The 20,401-nt window shown below is 42.2% G+C and overlaps 1 protein-coding gene across 3 annotated transcripts in view; it reads left to right on the plus strand.

Moving 5' to 3' along the window:
* Positions 1-1,558: 1,558 nt before the first annotated feature.
* The window catches only part of LOC120105898 (FAD/NAD(P)-binding oxidoreductase family protein), a 28,655-nt gene continuing 9,812 nt past the window's right edge, over positions 1,559-20,401 (plus strand). The window contains exons 1-4 of one of the 3 annotated variants that reach the window (XM_088706829.2): positions 1,559-1,858; positions 4,302-4,525; positions 5,115-5,225; positions 8,492-8,545. In XM_088706829.2, coding sequence (XP_088562955.1) covers positions 1,684-1,858; positions 4,302-4,525; positions 5,115-5,225; positions 8,492-8,545 — 564 coding nt within the window. In that variant the 5' untranslated portion in view covers positions 1,559-1,683. Of the gene's footprint in view, positions 1,859-4,301; positions 4,526-5,114; positions 5,321-8,491; positions 8,546-20,401 lie in introns of those variants that run through there. The other 2 variants (XM_088706827.2, XM_039122310.3) reach the window with 2 other exon arrangements.

The following is a 20,401-nucleotide window of genomic DNA, read 5'->3' on the forward strand; positions in this document are numbered from 1 at the left end:
ATGCGGCTCTTCTAGGTATTGTCATTTAAGAAAACTCATCCTAGGTTAGAGATGACCTTCTTTGTAATTCTACCTCTTTGAAAAAGACCTCATCATTAAACAACTAATGATGTAATCATTTCATATAAAGGCTAATTTTAGATCATAACTCCTGTACAACATCTACTTTTTTTGCCCCTTAACTCAAAGCTAGGTCTCATTATTGTGTTCATGAGTGCTACCTTGCCACCATATTTCTTGGAAGGAATGTTAACAAGAAAATGGATGAGAATAAGAGAAGTAAAGAGCAGGAATTGGCTCAATTTGAAGAGAATTGGCTTCCAATGTTTAGAGATGAGACTATTTTGGTGCTAAATTAAGAACCAGAGCTGTCTCCAGTTACAAGAGTAAATTGAGGTCAAATTTATCATCATTTATGGGATTATGTAGAACTCTATGCAAAAATTGATCCAATTATGTGCAAGAGATGAAACATAAAATGCTACTCCTCTCCAGGCTAAACATAAAATAGCAGCCAAATGAACATTCATCTTAGTGGTTACACATGACATCACATAAGGAAGAGTTTCTTTTATAGAGATAAATTTGTTCAACAAAGTGAGTACTTGAGATAGGTATATCATAAATATCGAGTTGGGAAGTGGAAACAACTCAAAGCAGAAAAATCGGATCATATGGTGTTCTCTATCTTGCTTAGTCTCTCTTAAAAGTATTATATAGTCAACCTCGATCTCATGTTGCATCAAAAGATTTGTATGATCATAAGGAACCACCATTTTGATTTACTTTTACCAACATGCCATGTGTGCTAAACAATAATAGTGAGATGTTGGAAAATAAAAATCTGAAAAACGTTTGTGATATTTTTAATTTTTTTATGCAAAAAAGAGGCAGAGGGGGAGAGAAACACATCCACGCTTTAATTACTTGGATTTAAAATTTGAGAACATACCATCTAATATTCGATCCTAAGAACTCCGGTTGCCATGCAAAGGGATTCTATCATTGGCACTTCTCTGAGTTCTCTCTTATCATTATGGGCTCGTTTGGTTCGCAGGAAGCATTCTTCTTCCTATAAATATGATTCCTGGTAAGCAGATTCCTAAGAAGAGGATGCCTAGGAAAGTACTTTTGGCATGTTTGGTTGACCATGGGAAAGTGACAGATTTCCAAAGTGCTTATGTTTGGTTAATCATCCACTTTTCTGGAAAAGGTATGTATAATTCCTATTATATCCTTAATAAAAATTAGATTTTTAATGTATCTTTAATGCTTCTTTAATGCTGAATGACCTTTTTGGGAAAAAATAAAAATAGAGTGTTTTCCGCCTCAATATGGAAAATTTGCTTTTCCATTAAATGTGGAAATCATATTTTCATTAAAAATATAACTTTTTCATTTTTTTTAATCCAACTAAATAAAATATATTTTATTATTTTTTTATTGATCACACTTCCTTCCCGCGAACCAAACGTAAAGCCTTGTATAGCCCTATTTTTTATTGGCTTCAAAAGAGACACACAGCAGACCCTATCTAGCGGTTGGATGAAAAGCTCACTGCCGAGCGGTGCCAGCGACGTGGCTAACCTGATGCCATGTCGTCTCGTTCCCTCTTTCTCCCTTATATCCCATACACGGTAGCTCTTTCTCTCGCTTCTCTTTTCTCCATCCCTCTCTTCTGCCATGGCCACGGCTTTCGGCCTCCGCGGGTTCCCTTTGTTGCCCGCCAACGCCCTCAGTTCCCAATTCAAATTCGGGCGGGAAAGGAGGGCGGCAGTTTTGGCGCGAAGCTCGAACGTGCAAGAGCCGCGCCCGACCAACGTTCAACCCCCTGTAAAAGAAAAGAATCCATTCCCAGGTGATCTTCTTCGCATAACTGTCATTTTAATAAAAAAAGGGAGCATCATCACTTGTTGTTCTGGACCTCGTGAGTGTGGATTTAGTGGAATTGGTTGGGTCCTCTTGGAAGCGATCTTCTTAATTTTTAGGGTTTTTTTTTTCCTTTTTTTTTTTGCCTTTTCTAAAGAATGTTTCAGTATTTGTAGGCTTTTATATGTCTACGTAAGCTTTATCCTAATGTAATTATTTGTTCCTGTGATGGAGATGGAAACTGAGAGTATTTTCTGGAAGAGAACTGGGAAGGAACATCATTAGATGTGGTGAAGGCTGGAGAAAAAGAGAATTATTTAGCCAGGACTATAGATGAAGGGGATTACTTTTTGCAGAGAAATTTGCTGTCACTTTTATACTTAATGAAAAGTTGATTACAGTGGTCATTGGGCATACAACAAACCATTCATATCAAAATGTTGGTTATATGCAGCTCCTCTTTCTTTCTTTTTCTTTTTCTTTTCCTTTCTTTTTTCGTTGGGGGGTGGAGGGATGGGGGATGAACAGAACCAAAACCCTTGTCAAGGTCACATCTGGCATGCCTCATTTTTCTCTTTTTAGATTATAATAGTAGTAGTATTATACAATCAATCCAATTACATGTTTACTTCTTCCATGATTAGTCTATGGATGAAAGAGTGCAGGTTTATAGAACAATGAAGATCAAGGGCAAGATTGCCTTTAATTTGTACTACTAATGGTACAGTGTTCCCAGGTCATACCATTCTATGGATGCAAGACAAGAGTCAAGTTAGGAACATTTCATCCGAGAGAGTTTTTGTAAGCTGTTAAAATGTCAATAATATGGTTACATGCACTATTGCCTTCCTAGGAAGTGTCATGCCTTGTTCTTATCCTATAGAGTCTGAGAGTCGAAGTGCTACTACAGCAACCCAAACTTGACTAGATATTTTCACCGTTCAGTATTTTACAAATGCCTTTATGAATGCACCTCCCAGGATATCTCTTCAACCTTGGCAGATATTTATTGAGTCTAAGCATAAATTACCCCTGTCATCTTATTGCACATAAAAGAAGGAGCTTCTTTATTTTTGATATAAACACATCCTTCAGAGACTCGAGATCTGCCGGACTGTTCCATGGAAGGGGGGAGGAAACACAGAGGGCCAGCCATCACAGAAATTACCTATTCAGCCATGCCAAGAATTAGTGCTTGCATGGGCATTGCAATGAAAATTGGCTTCATGTTGGACGACCATACCAACAAGAAGACTTCTCAACCAACAAACTTCCTTTATTTCTTATTTGGCAACCATACGCCAATTTTCTTACGGAAAGCAATTTTAGGTGTTGCATCGAGTCCAACTGATAGGAACTATTGCGAGTATCTAAGCTCATCAAGGCTCCTTTGCACCTCGCTACTTCCTGCTCACTCATCCCTCTGTACTTATTGTTCACTTTCTTTGTAAGCATCCAATGCCTATAGATGACACATTAATTTTCACTGAGTTACTTATCTTTTCTCCAATGTTAATGTTGAGTTTGGGACATTTACCCAAATATATTGTTAATCATACTGGTTGGATTCCTTTTCTCCTTATCTTTTAAAAATACATTAGTTCAAAGGTAGATACCTTCTTAGGCACTTGCATGGTATCCTCGTTCTATCCTCAAGTTAAGTATAGATTCATTACTTGCATGCACCTAAAATAAAGATCACAGATCTATTGCCTTTTTTCCCAATAATTAATGAGAAGGTACTATTATAGAATGAAAAGTGTGGATTAATGAGAAAGTACTATTATTTGGTTTCCTTTATGGTTTAAAGGTATCCAAAACTACTGAATTTTGAGTACCATGTGTTCAAAAATGTAAAGATCATGATTCATGATCAATGTTCTGGTGTCTCAATTTACTTGGTCCATTGTGCATTTTGAGACCTGGTTTTATCCACACTTTTCCAATTTCTGATACTTGATGCTTAAGTTGAAACGTGCAAAGCATCAGATTTTTTATTTATCAAGCCTTTTTTAAGATTGTGATTCGCAATGAAAAAGATGGTTCATTATGTATTTTGTGCTCTAAGAATTTGCTCTCAATTTTTCACACCAGAATTCTAGCTCAACTTATATACTAGGGAGGGTTCTAGCATAACTCTCTCTCTCTCTCTCTCACCCCCCTCCCTCTCCCTCTCTCTCGTTCGCTTGCTCGCTCTCACTCTCTTGCTGCAGTCTCTTAAATTATTATTTTGATTAGTTTTGAGAATTTATTTTCTTGTATTGCAATCAAATATTATCCGGGGTGCAAGATAAAGATTTTTACCTTATAAAGGAGAGCCTTAATGATTTTCCCCTTTTTGGCACAAACTTCTTGTAAGATCATACATATTAAATTTTTACTCTGGCAGGCCTCTAGCAATTTCATTTGTCTAATTGTCATATATTGTCCAGGGAAGCTGGAAGCTGATGTTGTTGTCATTGGAAGTGGTATTGGTGGACTATGTTGTGCTGGACTTTTAGCTAGATACGGGCAGAATGTTCTTGTGTTAGAAAGTCATGATCTTCCTGGAGGTGCTGCTCATTCATTTGAAATAAAGGGTTACAAATTTGACTCAGGCCCATCTCTGTTTTCTGGATTTCAGTCAAGAGGTCCCCAGGCTAATCCTCTTGCACAGGTGATCAATGGATGGTGGTTAAACATATTAATTTATTGAAAAAATTGAAATAAGAAGTTATCAAAGGACACCGCCAATCTAGCAACTGAATGGCTTTGTATATCTGGAGAAAAGCTGTCTCATTTGACTTGTAAAACAAAATTAGTTGATGGAAAATAATTGATATGGCACATTCTAAACATTAGGCATGGAGAAATTAAATAATGGAAAAGCAGGATATTCATGACTTAGCATGTGCTATCAGAACAATGCATAAGGCCAAGAGTGCTATATATATAGTATTTATAAGATATTATTTGACAAAAAATTATTCAAATTATCATATATGTCCATGATATCCTTTTATTTATTTATTTTAGAACATGTTTTCTTTATGAATCAATATTTTTTGGGCATTTTTCAATTATTTTATCGGTGTGCTTTCTTTCTTGCTCATCTCTGAACTCAAATGTTATATGAATTGCATGTTCATTTTGTACCACCGTCTTTGTTAGGACATTGCTGTTGGACAGTTTCTGGATTCTGTCTTGCGTAATGAATCTATAACTTATCTTCCATTTGAAAATGATATTTTTCTCATGAATCTTAGGTTCTTGATGCATTGGGTGAGTCAGTTCCGTGTGCATCCTATGACTCATGGATGGTGTACATACCTGAAGGCGAGTTCTTGTCACGAATAGGCCCCACAGAGTTTCTCAAGGTGATAGTGCAGTACTCAATGTTCTTCACCTTATTGCCTTTTATTTTCTCAAAAGAGAAGCTCATCCAAAGCTTAGCACTCCCCCCTCTTTTATGGTAATTTTTTCAATCTTCTACTGGCTGTAAACAATATAGAATTATGTGAGAAAACTTTAGCAACATTTATTCCTGATATAAGCTGAGCTGTAGGATAACACAATTTATGTAATGATTGCTACAATAATTTTCTTTGTGTCCGTTTCCAAGATTCAGAAATCATTATTAGAAAGACCTTGTTCAGTCTATAATTGCAACATGTAGATCTGCAGATCACGTAAGAAATGGAAGCATCATCTGCTGTATAAAATAGATTATATATATATATATATATTTTGTTCTATGTGTGTATATTTGTATATATGCATGCATGCATATGTTATGATTGTTACAAGATTTATTCTTTGTGTCTTTTTCCAGGATTTAGATATCATTTATTGGAAAAATCCCATTCAATCTACAACTGCACCATGTAGATCTGCATGTCATGTAAGAAATGGAAGTGTCATCTGCCATATAAAATAGATTATAGGTTTTCTTCTTACGGTGTGTGTTGTGTGTATGAGTGTAAGCATATGAGTTAGGTGGTCCTTTTTTATGAAGGAGAGAGGTGGTGGTTGGAGGTGGGGGATGGGGGGAGTAGTATATGGATGATATTATTTAGGTGAATTAGGCCAAAATATGAATTATCACAGAGGAATTTTACATAGTGACATAAGATTGGGTGTGTGAGGACTCATACGGGCATGTAGTAGTCCCATATCGGCTATACACTGAATAGATCTTGGGTACTTATACAAAGCTAAGGGACCTACATAATACTTTCTAGCTAGCCTTTTAGGTCAGGTCTTATGTTGTTACAAATAAAATTTTTGTGAACTCAGCTGATAGTCTTTATGGACTCAAATAGGTCCATTGGGGTTGACCACGTGCTAATAGTGGTGTTTGTGATTGGATTTAGATTTTTAGCATGATAAGGATGCTAGGGCTCAAATCAGAGGAGTATGTGAGGACCCATGTGGGCATGTGTTTAGTATATGGATGATATTATTTAGGCGAATTAGGCCAAATATGATTTATGATAGAGGAATTTTACATAGTGACATAAGATTGGGTGTGTGATGACTCATGCGGACATGTATTAGTCCCATATCGGCTACGCACTAGATAGATATTGGGTATTTAAACAGGACCAAGAATCCTAAGTAATACCTGCTGGCTAGCCTTTTTGGGTGAGGTCTTGAGTTGTTATAGGGTGTCACACTTTCCTCTATCAGACAAAGTCATTATTGAATAGTTCTTTGCATTTGAGATTATGCCAACATCCTAGGTTAATCCTAATAGATGATTAAAGATGATATTTTGAGCAAAAAATTGTGTTTGTCATAAATATAACCATCTAAAATGATTTATATGCAAATGTAAGAAAGCAAAATGTTATGGGAAATGGCGTTGAGTAGCCTCCATAAAATGGTGTTAATTTGGACTTTGTCTGGTGTCTAAATAATATATCGCCCGTCAATTATGTATAAAATATAGAATAGAATGCAGACTCCTTTGGGCTAGCTTAACTTCCCATTTCTCTTGCAAGTATTAGCGAGATATGCAAGTCTAACAAGAGCCAACGATCTCTACATTTCATTACAAGAGCCCTTTTGCTAGTAAATCCCCCCACCCGCCGCACCCCCCCCCCCCCCCCCCCCCAAAAAAAAAAAGAAAAAAAAAGAACATGCATGTTTAGTAAATGGTTAGAAATGTGTATTATGTATACAAACTAATGATGAGGTTATATTTATGAAATCTACTGTAAATAATCTCGATACATGGGATCACAACCATCCATCAAATTCTCCTTTTCAGCTCTGCCATGTGCATTGCATATGCCGAAATTTACTTTTGCTTACTCTAGAATGCTAGCATGAAATTTAGGTTTATGTTATATAGCATACATTGTGCAATGAAGTGAAAATGACTAATTTGACATATAAAATAGAAGAATCACCATGGGAGTAGTTTAAGACTTTAAGTGTTAGGAATAACGTAGATGCAGTATGTGGTTGTATTGTTCCAAGTTAAGGCGAAAACATACAAATCTGGATAATAAATGGAAGTTATTAAATGGATTAAAATTCATGAGCATAGATAACAAAAGGAGCAAAAGAGGGGGGAAAATTTTATGAGAAATGTTAATTACTTTCTGAGCACATCTATAGCTGAAAAATCACTAGTTCCATTGCAAAAGTTCTCAAACAAAGTGTATAGCCCAGCCCATCTCTCTCTATCGCTCCTCTCTCTCTATTTCTTGCTTGCTTACACATGCATGTGCATATTTATGTACTTTAGTATGTGTCATTTTATGTATAGATTAGCCTGTTATATGTTGTTTTTAAATCTAATTTTGAAAATATGACTATATACACTAGCTTTAGGTCATTTGTGTAAGCAAAAGATGGAGATGAATGAATAAAGAGGCAGTTAAGCAGAGAAGATAAAGTGCCATCTTGTTATATATCTAGCAGTCCTTTCTAGAATTCTGGACTGTAAGACTTTAAATGATCCAAATAATGAAAAAATAATTTATGCATATATAGGCATACCAGTAAAATATTGGACATTTGGACTTTCAGAAAAATTTGGGAGCTAGCATTCATAGCTAGCTCATCTCGTAGAATGTATGAGTATGAACCGTAGTAGCTATACATCCTAAAGTTCTTAGAAGTGATTAAAACAGAGCATATTGTGATATATTGTAGTATATATTAATACTGTGGCAAGTGGTAAGTATTACTTAATTTCAACCCACTTGTCTATGTTTTTGATGATTTGTGCTTAATTTTATTAGTTTGACTATCAAACAAATAGGATGAAGTAACAGCTTTGACCAAAGTAAACTAATACCTATGATATGTTCGCTAATCAATTTATCAGCTTCTTGCCAATTCTGAGGCATTGTTTTCTTCTTTTTTAAATAATTTTACAAACTAGCATGGAAGGCTTGCCATTGTTCATTCAGTAAAATTATTTGTATCCAATGAACTTGGCCTTCCAATGAAAGAAGATAAGTTTATGATTTAGAAAGTATGCTTTAATTTTTTTTCTTCGAATGAAGCTTCCTATGATAAATTTCTTGGTGATAAGTTTTGCTTAATCATACTTGAACTCCTATAGTTTTACTCTTGGTAACATTATGTCTTTAGCATGCACTAATTTCTTCTAAGTGATTTCTTACAGGACCTTGAGAAGTATGTAGGTCTTGAAGCTGTCCGTGAGTGGAAAAAGCTTCTTGTGAGTATGAAAGGAGCCTTTTGAATATATTATTTTTCTTTCCCTAACTGAATCTCTATTTATTTCTCATGGAGTTGTGGACTTCTACCTTATCTCTTCTTAAACTTTTCTTTTTGATTATTTGAGCTCCATAGCTCCCAAATGAATTGATATGCTAAGTTTTAACGTACATATATTTTATGTGTATCATGATCTTCACAAATGATGTTAATTTCTGTCATGCCTCGAACCCGCCACTCGAGTCGGCCACGTGACATGGCCGCACACTCCCTAGGGCAGGGCCCTAGGAAATATGCTAGGACAGATGAACAATATCCACATAAATACCAACAAATAAAATCAAATCAATCCAATAAAACCACTAACCTCAAATAATCAACTAGTTTAATTACAAAGTTTCAGATGTCCATCGATATCAGCAAAATAAAGGAGATAACTAGCTAACTAACTACTAGTTGTGCAAACTCAACGTCCCTCCTACCCGAAACTATACTTTTTGTGACTGAAAAAAATACAAAGAAGAATATGAGCTTTTCCAGCCCAGTAAGAATTTCGAATCGCTACACCATAAGTAATAAGAAAATAATCAATGAATAATATTGGATAAAATGAATACTATATTATTACTCGGAAAGCTCATACAAATAACATGCACATAAGCCCATCTTATCAAAAAAGCATATATATATATATATACATATATATATCTCAAATTTAACCAACAATTTTTTATGTCATGCCATTCGTTTCTCATTAACTTGATTTTCAAATTTCATAGCAATATTTTTTTGGTTTTGGGCAAACCAAGATCATGACCCAGTCCAAGACTGCTAAACAAAATCGTTCGTGTAAATCCGTGGAGCAAGGTCTGCCATATCGACCGTATCGACGTACCGGTTGGCACCGGTACCGGTTTGGCACCGGTTTCAACCGGTGCCGAATCAGCCAAGAAAAATCGATGGAGCGGACGCGCGGCCAAGGAAAAAAAAAAGCCAACGTGCGGACACGCGCACAGAGGTTCGCGTTAAATGGCCCACGTAGGGCATCCCGCGCGGGGTAGCGTGCCCACGCGGGCGCGGTTCCTAGCGCGGGGTATCGCGTGCGGACTTTTTTTTCTTTTTTTTTTCCTTTTTCTTGTCCTTCTCTTCCTCCTTCCCGAACCTTCTCTCCTTCTCGCCTTCTCCGCTCTCCTCCTTTCTTCTCCTCTCTTGCCCCTTTCTCCTGCGAGCAAGGAAGGAAATAAGGAACTGATCAGGAGGGGGGTAATCCGCGAACTGCGAACCGGTACTTTTTTTCTCTTCTTCTCCTCTCTCTTCTTCTTCCTCTTCTTTCTTCCTCTTTCTTCCTCTTTCTTCCTCTTCTTTTCTCTTCTTCCTCTTCTTCTCCCTACGAGTGCGAACCATTTTCAAAGGCTGTACTGTACCGGTCACGGGCGGCACTGGTACGGTACGGGCTGAACCGGTCCGTACCTTGCCGTGGAGGCTATCCCATGCATAAACTCGTGGAGGCTATTCCACGTGTAAGCCCGTAGAGGCTATCCTACGCATAAGCTCGTGGAGGCTATCTCATGACGAGGTTGGTTCAAGTTATATTTTATCCGTCTGATTTACATTTTACTCTTGTCAAATTAGTTTTCACTTACACAGTGCATTTCTCTCAAATTCAAGATATCTTTGTCCACATACTATCACACACCAAACCAAATCTATCGATGTAAATATCTCGATGCAAATCTTACGCTTTAAATCTTATGATGCAAATCCAACGGTACAAATCAATAAACATGTATATATATTTATATTGGTGACCAAGTATAGAGATTCTTACCTCTATTGAAGATCGATTAAACATAGCAATCACTGACCTACTTCACGATCTACGAGCTGGGGTGTAGAGTACCCTGATCAGAACTTTCTTCTGCAGATGACTCTCCTCCTACAAAATCAAACTCGATTATTACAAAAAAATCAAACAGTGGACTAGTAACCTAGACTCGGCGTCCACCAAGGGTCTATCTCTAGGTCCCTCAAATCCCTTCTACCACTTACTCGGATCAACTCATGAAATAAGAATCAGACTAGAGTACAGGTAACATAATAGATATTAGTGATGATAAAGTCCAGTGTTGCTCGGCAAGGATCAAGGTGAGGGCCAACACACTGCACAACAACAAGCAAGATTCAAGATCCCTTTTTACCAATGGTCGACCAGATGTTCATTGAGGAGGCCAAGACCCTCCTATAGGGCTCATAAGACAAGGAGAGGGAGAAGAAATCAAAGAAAGAGAAACAGGGAGATTAGAGAGAGGGATTGGCTTTCTCTCAACTTTTCTTTTTCTTTCTTCTACTAAGACCTAAATCCTCAACCTTATGAACAAATGAAGGAGGACTTGGCTGATCAGGGCGGTTTGATAAGGCGGCAGTCGGAGGCGGCGATGGCGGGTGGTGGAGAGCGGCGGTGTTGGCCGAGGAAAGGGATGTTTTCTGCCAAAATAGAGAAAGAAAGGGAGAGGGGCAGCGCCCCCAGCTGCCTTGGTGGCAACCCCCATGGCCCAAGGGAGCTTCGACGGGGGAAGAGGACTCATTGACAAGGGGTGGAGGAGGTGTTCTTCGGCCGGCGGTGGCGATTTCCGGCGTATCCCGATGAGAGAGGAGATAGTTCTCGGAATAGAGGAGGAAAGCAACCAAGATCTAAAGAGAGAAGGAAGGAGGTTTTGGGTGGTGACGGTCGATCGGGGTGGCATGCTGGCCACCAGGGAGGAAGGAGGGAGTAGGGGTGGCAAAATATGACCCGACCCGCCAACCCGATCCGTGTTCGACCCGCCATAAACAGGTTTGGGTTTGGCCTAAACAGGTTCGGGTCGTAAACAGGTCGACCCATTTAACCTGTTTATTAATTGGATCGGATACGGGTTTTAAATGTCTGATCCGTTTAAACCGTTTAACCCGTTTAACTGTTGGACAGGTTAAACGGGTTAAACGGGTTAAACATGTTAAACAGGTCTAAACAGGTTAAACAGGTCTAAACAGGTCGGGTCGGGTTGGATAAACAGGTTACCTGTTTATTAAACAGGTTAAACGGGTCGGATCGGGTTACCTGTTTAATAAACAGGTCAGATTCAGGTTTGCAATTCCTGACCCGTTTAATAAACAGGTCGGGTTCAGATTTATGGTTTTCTAATCCGACCTGTATTTGACCCGACCTGTTTATGCTTGACCCGACCCGATTGCCACCCCTAGGAGGGAGGGAGAAGGCGGGGTGGTGAGTGGCGATAGATCGATCGAGGAGAAGAGGGGTTTATATACAAGCCGTAGGAGAGGGATAAACTCGGACGAACAGCGGCACCGGCCGACTGTTCGCCAGTTGCAACAGTCTCCAATGGCTGGCGGCCGTTTGCACCGGCTGCGCCTCCCTCGGCCACACCTCAACGGTGGCCGTTTAGGCTGCTTGGAATAAGGGATCGTGATCCCCTGTTTCAATCGCTTCTTTTTTTTTCTTTTTCGATGGAAGCTTGGGCTTGGCCAAGCCAAGTTAGGCCGGTTAAGTGGACCAGACCTTGATCGGGCCATCACAATTTTCCAACTTACAAATGGATTAAAGTAGTTCAGTAAATGATAAATTATATGAATTAGCCTTTTTGGGCATAATTTATGCTTTTTTTCTCTCTCACACACACATGCATACTTGCATGCATTATGTGCACCTCATGTATGAGCACAAACATTCATCTCACCAACTTGGGAACATTTCATGCAATGAACGGAGAATGTTATCTCAAGCACAACTTTGTTATTTTGTATAGTTGCCAACAAAACTTTGGCCCTTTCAATATGAAGCAAAAAATTTTATTGTTTGTTTTTTTGTGGATGCCATTGGAAGTAAAATTAAAACCTTTTAATTACATCATCATCTATGGTTGTGCCTATTAGCCACAACCATATCCAGCTGATGCGGACACCAGTGCCAGATCATCTGTCACTCAGGTCTACGGTCGTCGTAGGAGGATAGTCCAATACTCCAATCAGTTTGATTTTATTTCACTCGGGTCTATGGTCGCCGTAGGAGGATGGTCCAGCCAATTTGATTTTATTTCACTCGGGTCTATGGTCGCTGTAGGAGGATGGTCCAGCCATGGGGTGATTTTATGTTATTTGGGCTTATTAGGGTATTTTGTTATTTGACAGTCTTTAGGATTTATTTTGGTATTTTGTCATCTCTTAGGGTCTTTGTGAGTTTAGTTTCTTTTAGGGGTCTTTAGCATTTTCAGGGTCTTATAAATATGTTGGACTGTACACCGTTTAAGGTATGCTATGAATAAAATTATGATTCTTTCTTTTAGCTCTGATGTGAAATCCCGAGCAGGGCTAGGTGTGATTTCTTCTCTTTCCTTGCTGTCCAGCATCAGCATTGGTATCAGAGCTCGGCTTCACAAAAAAAAACTTTTGAGTTGCTGTGGGCCTTAGCTTTCTCGTGGGCTCAGGCTTCACACGAGGAAAGCGTTGGGCATCTCCTTCCCCAACCGAGAAACGGTCCCGATTCTTTTTTCGAGCTGAAGTCCCCAAACCTTGTGTGCATCCTCTCCTTCCGACGGTGCACGAGAAGGAAACAGGAACCCCTGAGGCGGTCGGCGACTGGACGCGACGCCTCCTGTGTTCCCGGGTTCCTGCGGTGGCTCCCGATGAAAGGAAGGGGAAAACCCTTCCCCTAGCGGCGTCCGTCGTTCGGATCCGAGAAGAGGAACACCGTTGTCCCTCTCCGAGCGCCCCATCGTCCTCAACCGCCGCCGCGCCCCACGTGCCAGTTGCTGCGGAAGCCGGCGTAACCACCTGCAACAACCCACAAAGAGGTACGTAATGGTTTATCGGGTCGGGTTGTGCCCGTTAGCCTGAATCCTTTTGGGTTTGATTTAAAAAAAATCTGTATCGGGCGCGTAATGGGTTACCGGAGCGGGTTGTGCCCATTAACCTGAACCCTATCGGGATCTGAGTTTAAAAAAAGAAAAAAAAGAAAGAAAGAAAAAAAAGAGTACTACTCACCTTCTTCCCCAAGACCTCCACTGCAGCGTCGCTTCTGCCTTCGTTGCATTTGCTGATGCTGTGATCTGCGTGACTAACGCCGGTTCTCCCCATCTTCGGTGTTGGATGGAGGGACACAACCCCCTTCGCTCGCCGCCCCGAACCCTATCGCTCCTCCCCAAAACTCTCTCCCTTCCCCTTAAAGGGTTAAGGCGTCGAACCCACCGCACCCAACCCTCCCTCAAAGCCTCCACCGCACACAACCCTCCCTCTTTTTCTATTCATTAGGCCGTCGCCGAACTCCGCTGCCGGTTCCTTCCTCTTCTTCTCCTTTCCCCTCCTCTCCCTCTACTCTTCTTCTTTTGCGATCACTCATCACGGCATCTCGCCCATCCCCAACTCTCCCTTCCTCTTCTCGTCTCTTTGAGGGTTCGACAGTGAAACTATTGCACGCCACCACCACACTCGGTCCCACCCCCCCTCTCACGCCTTCCAATCCCACCCCCTCTCATTAGGCCCATACTGCACACCCCTCTCATCAGGCCCACACCAAGCAACAAACCCCCCTTCACACCGTCACGGGCCCACCCCATAACCTCTTAGCAGGCCTGCCCCTTCCCCTTTTATTTAGGCCCATCTGGCACCCCTCGCCCGCCACTTCCATTAGGTCCATCAGGCCATCCATACTTCCACCCCTTCTTTTCAATTGCAGGCCTGATAGGCCCACCACCTTACCTGGCTTTGCCCCATTCTTCTAAACCGAAGGCCCAACGAGTTGCCGAGATCAGGCCTGTTGAGTTGCTGTGATCAGACCCGATTTGAGCCATTTGATGAGCCCACTTGCTGCGACCGCGCTTCTGATTGTCGCCCCAGCCCAGGTCAGATCCCTATATTCATGAAAAATCTATTTATTCGTCTAAATTCAGCATCGATGAACTCTTGTGTGCTCTATTGATTTTTTCTACTGTGAATTCAACACACATGCCTCAAACAACCTGAGAAACCCTTGTAGTGGCCCCTTTTTGTCATTAATTGTAGGGCTGCCTAATCTTTGGAAGTTCTTCGAGGCTCCATGATACCCTGCAACACAGAAATACTGTCACTATTTGACTGCAATTACTTTCTTGCATTTATTATGTGATCCTCTTCTTGTTTTCATTTGCTATGGATTAGCTTTCTGTTTATATTGAGCATATACATTGCGCTCTAGGCATCATTTTCATGCATTAGGTCTGTCTAGGAACTACCACTGTCTTAGTATTGTAGGGCCACACACAACTTTGCACACTCATTATATGCATGTTCGTAGTGGTCGTGTTGTCTCCCAGTTAGAATCCCAACTTACCATGGATCCCAACTTTGAAGCCTTGCTAAAGGCTGTCCAAGACTTGACCACAGTGTCCACCCAGGCCAACGCCCGATTAGATTTCCTTCAGAGGATTATGGGATCTAAAGAAGGTAGTTCCTCCCATTTAGAAGGCTTAGAGATCGAGGACGAAATCCTAGACCATCTAGGATGTAGGCTCATGTGTGGCGCATCCAAAGGAAAACCAGCTCAAAATTCAGTTTCTGCAAGGCTGGGGTCGACTCATGGAAAGCTGGGGTCGACCCATGAAGAGCTGGGGTTGACCCTAGTGAAGGAAGGGTCGACCCATGAAGAGCTGGGGTTGACCCTAGTGAAGGAAGGGTCGACCCCAAGAAGTCATAGGGAGACGACAGAGAGCACTTCTCTGTCGATCTCAGGTGGGGTCGACCCCTAACAGTCAGGGGCCCCTAACAGTCTGGGGTCGACCCCAGTGAAGGAAGGGTCGACCCCAGGAAGTCACAGGGAGACGAAAGAGTGCTGTTTTCTATCGTTTCAGGAAGGGGTCGACCCTTGGGGTCGACCCCAGTGAAGGAGGGGTCGACCCCTGTCTGTGAGGGGGTCGACCCCTGATCTGCAGGGGTCGACTCCAACGCCGTGCCAGGCGTGGCATTCAATCAATGATGGGAATTTTTGATCTTTGACTGGCTTAGGGACTTCATGATTTATGTTCCTAAGGGTCTAAGTCATTCTTGGGCTAGGTTTAGACTCAATGGAAGAGAGCATATAAGTCATGGACTTGGGTTGAGTGCTTTCTAATGTGGCTTAGGGGGAGATTGAGTTGGCTTGGGATTAGACTAAAATTGAGAGCCTATATAAAGGCTTGATGTAATCAGTTTTAGGGTTATCACTTGTATTATTTCCTGAAGAAATAAGAGCCGCCAGAAAACTTTCTCCCACGTTCTCTCCTCTTCCTCTTCTTCTCCACGAAAACCCTAGTTTGTGATTGTGATTCTTCATCTCTTCTTCCTTCTTTCCCCACGCGGCCTGGCGTCCTAGGGGACATCCTAGGTTAGCGGATATCAGGGATCCACATGCTTCCCCACAGCGCCAACAATTGGTATCAGAGCCAGGTTTTGGCGTAGGAAAGAAGAAACGAAGGAAAGACATCAAGAGGAAAGCAGTCCGCTTATCTCCCTTCAAGGTGATTTCTCAAATCAGATTTGTGTTTATTTGTGATTGTGGTCTGGCCAACCATGAACAATAATATGAAGGTGGAGTTTGAGAAGTTTAATGGAAAGGAAAGCTTCTCTATGTGGAAGGTCCGGGTGGAGGATCTCTTGGTGCAGAACTATCTGGATTCGGTCTTGGAGGACAGGCCGGAGGGTATGACAGAGAAGGAATGGTTTTCTTTGGAGAAAAGGGCTTGCGCTGCCATCAGAGGATGCTTAGCGGATTCAGCCTTGTACAGCGTCCTAGAGGAGAAGACACCCAAGGGATTATGGACAAAGTTGCATACCATGTATATGGGGAAGAATATGTGCAACAAGTTGATGTTGAAGAAACAATTGTACAGCCTTCGGATGCATGAAGGTGGAGATATTGTTCTTCATATTCAGAGGTTTGACCAGGTTTGCAATGACTTGCAGACCCTTGGGGTGAAGATGGAAGAGGAGAATAGATCTCTACTCTTGCTTTGCTCGCTGCCTGGTTCTTATGATCCTTTGGTTACTACTTTGCTGTATGGGAAGGAGACGCTGAATTATGAAGACATAATTTCTGTGCTAAGGTCCAATGAGCAAAGAGAAAGATTGATAAAGGATGGAGTTCCTCAGGAAGGTCTTACTGTCGGAGAGAGGCCTGGGAGAGGGAAGGAATGGAGCAAGCAAAGGGGACAATCAAAGTCCAAGAAGGGCAAGAAAGAGTTCAGATGCTATAAGTGCAATGAAGCAGGACACTTGAAGCAGAATTGTCCGCTTTGGAAGAAGCTTCAGGGAGAGAAGAATGGCAAGGATTCAGTTAGTGCCGTGGCTGATCTCAAGGTGGAGGATGACCTTTTGGTAGTTTCAGATGATCACAGGAACAACACGAATATCTGGACAATGGATTCAGCTTGCTCTCATCACTACATACCAAATCGGTCTTGGTTTGCTACATACACCAAAATCGATGAGGGGAGTGTGACATTAGGAGATGATCATCCTTGCAAGGTGGCTGGCATTGGGACCATCAAGGTGAGGATGTTTGATGGGATGGTGCGGACTTTTACCAATGTAAAGCACGTCCCGAATCTGAAAAAGAATCTAGTGTCACTTGGCTACTTGGAGAAGAATGGTTACAACTTTAGTTGCCGTTCCAGGAGTGGTATTTTGAATATATCCACATGAGCCATAGTTGTGATGAAGGGGAGGAGGTTGGAGAATAATTTGTACAGAATGGAAGGGTCCGTGGTGTGTGGGGGATCCGAAACAGCAGCAGTGGCACAGGGCCAGCAGGAAGCATATTGTTTGTGGCATTACCGCTTGGGTCACATGGGAGATCGTGGTATGAAGATGCTGAGCAAAGATGGACTGATATCAGATCTGGATGGAGGAGTTCCAGAGGTGTGTGAGCCTTGCCAGTTAGGGAAGCAACACAGGGTGAAGTTTTCTACCAGTACTACACGCAGCGGTGGTCCCCTGGAGCTAGTGCACACGGATGTTTGGGGACCGGCCCCGGTTATAGCCAGGAATGGGGCAAGATATTTTCTAACTCTTATTGATGACTTTTCAAGAAGAGTTTGGTTGTACTTCTTGAGGAAAAAGTCAGAGGTCTTCTCTAAGTAAGGAGTTTCTGAAATTTTGCGAAGATTGTGGGACCAAGAGGCAATTTTCAGTGAGGAAGACTCCTCAACAGAATGGGGTGGCCGAAAGGATAAACAGGACTCTCATGGAAAAAGCTAGATGTATGAGATTGCAGGCAGGGCTTCCCAAGGTGTTTTGGGTGGACACAGTAGACATAGCCTGCTACTTGGTGAATTGATCTCCTCATACAAAGCTAGATGGAAGGGTTCCAGAGAAGCTATGGTCTGGAAAGGTGGAGGTTGGCCATCTTAGAGTATTTGGGTGGACGGCATTTGTGCACATTGATCCCAGTGAGCGGAGCAAGTTGGATGCCAAGTCACGAAAGATGGTGTTCATAGGATATCCGCGTGGAGTCAAGGGTTATCGGCTGTGGGATCCCTTGGAGAAGAAGACTACTATCAGTAGGGATGTGGTCTTTGATGAGAATTGAGTCCTAAAGATGCAAAGGGTGAAAGAAGAGCGGGGGGAGAACCAACAAGACAGGGTTGGACAACTAACTTCTTATTCAGTTTTACCTTTTGCAAGTGCACCAGAAGGACATGAAATTTAGGTGGAGCACCAGTCAAAGGTGCCTCCACATGTGGAGAGGAGCGAGATGCTAACTTGGAGACGAGATGTGCAAAGGAAGGAACAATATCCCAGCAGAAGCATCGGAGTCACACTGCACAAGCCTAAGCGGATTGTGAAGCAGCCGGAGAGGTATGGTTTTGGCGAAACCATGTCTTATGCATTGGTTGTTGTGATGGAGACCCGGAGACCTATGAGGAGGCACTGGCACGCTAGGATAGCGATAGGTGGGTCCAAGCTATGGCAGAGAAGATGCAGTCTCTTCAGAAAAATTAGACTTGGCGGTTGGTGCAGTTGCCAAGTGGAAAGAAACCCATTGGAAGCAAGTGGGTGTTCTAATGCAAAGGACTTTCAGATAGAGAAGGCATCAGATACAAGGCCAGGTTAGTGGCTAAGGGATACTCCCAGAAGGAGGGCATTGATTATAATGAAGTATTCTCCCCAGTTGTTCGACATACTTCTATTCAGATGCTGTTGAGCATTGTTGCCATTCAGAATTTGGAGTTGGAGCAAATGGATGTTAAAACAGCTTTCCTCCATGAAAATTTGGAGGAGAAGATTTATATGGAGCAGCCAAAGGGGTTTGGTGAGCCAGGGTCAGAAGGAAAGGTTTGTTTGCTGCAGAGATCACTCTATGGGTTGAAGCAATCATCAAGGCAATGGTACTTGCGGTTCGACACATATGTGAGGAGCATTGGCATGACCAGATGTGAGTATGACCCTTGTGTCTATGTGAAGACTCTTGAGGATGAGTCTAGATTATATCTACTCTTGTATGTAGATGACATGCTGATTGCTTGCAAGAGTAGAGGAATTGTGAAAGACTTAAAGGTAGCCTTATCTCGGAAATTTAAGATGAAGGATTTGGGTCCAGCCACGAAGATTCTAGGCATGGAGATTCTCAGGGATGGAACCAAGAAGGTGCTGCATTTATCTCAGGGAGGTTACATCAGAAAGGTATTGCGGAGATATGGCATGGATGGAGCGAAACCGGCGGCATTACCAATAGTCGGTCATGTCAGTTTTTCGAAGACAATGTCACCACAGACTGAGGCGGAAGCTGAGGAGATGAAGAGCATTCCATATGCTTCAGGAGTTGGGAGTTTGATGTATGCCATGGTCTGTTACCAGATCTTGCACATGCAGTTAGCCAAGTCAGCAGGTTCATGGCTAACCCTAGCAAGGAGCATTGGAGAGCACTGAAAGGTGTTTTTAGATACTTGGTGGGCACAGTTGGAGTTGGTATTTGCTATGGACAGGAAGGTAGCAAGGAGAAGAATTCCAACATGACCAAGGAGAACTAGAGCCGGATGATTGGTTTTGTGGATGCTGATTACGGAGGAGATATGGACACACGACGTTCTACCACAGGTTATGTGTTTTGTTTGAATGGAGGTCCAGTGTCATGGAGATCAAGCTTGCAACCAATCACGGCATTGTCTACAACGGAAGCAGAGTATATTGGCATCACGGAAGCTGCCAAGGAAGCTCTATGGTTGAAAGGATTGGCATTGGAAATGAGATTTGCACAGGAAGCTGTCAGGGTGCAATGTGATAGCTAGAGTGCATTATGTTTGGTTCAGAACTCGGTCTATCATGCGAGGACCAAACATATTGACATCAGATACCACAGGATTAGGGAGTTGGTGGAAGAACGTGAAGTGGAGCTAGCCAAAGTTCATACGAAGGAGAACCAGGCAGATACACTGACCAAGACTCTTCCAAGGGATGGCTTCCTTAGGTGTGTGACGCTGATGGGATTGATGGACCATGAGAAGCTTACAGAGGCTTTGGAGCGCCAAAGTGGAGATTGTAGGCTCATGTGTGGCGCATCCAAAGAAAAACCAGCTCAAAATTTAGTTTCTGCAAGGCTGGGGTCGACTCATGGAAAGTTGGGGTCGACCCATGAAGAGCTGGGGTTGACCCCAGTGAAGGAAGGGTCGACCCCAAGAAGTCATATGGAGACGACAGAGAGCACTTCTCTGTCGGTCTCAGGTGGGGTCGACCCCTAACAGTCAAGGAAGGGTCGACCTCAGGAAGTCACAGGGAGACGACAGAGAGCTGTTTTCTGTCGTCTCAGGAAGGGGTCGACCCCAGTGAAGGAGGGGTCGACCCCTGTCTGTGAGGG

The sequence above is a fragment of the Phoenix dactylifera genome, chromosome 11 (genome assembly GCF_051530095.1).
Source record: "Phoenix dactylifera cultivar Ajwa chromosome 11, Ajwa_hap1_PhDact_Kaust_v1.1, whole genome shotgun sequence".
Classification (NCBI taxonomy): domain Eukaryota; kingdom Viridiplantae; phylum Streptophyta; class Magnoliopsida; order Arecales; family Arecaceae; genus Phoenix; species Phoenix dactylifera.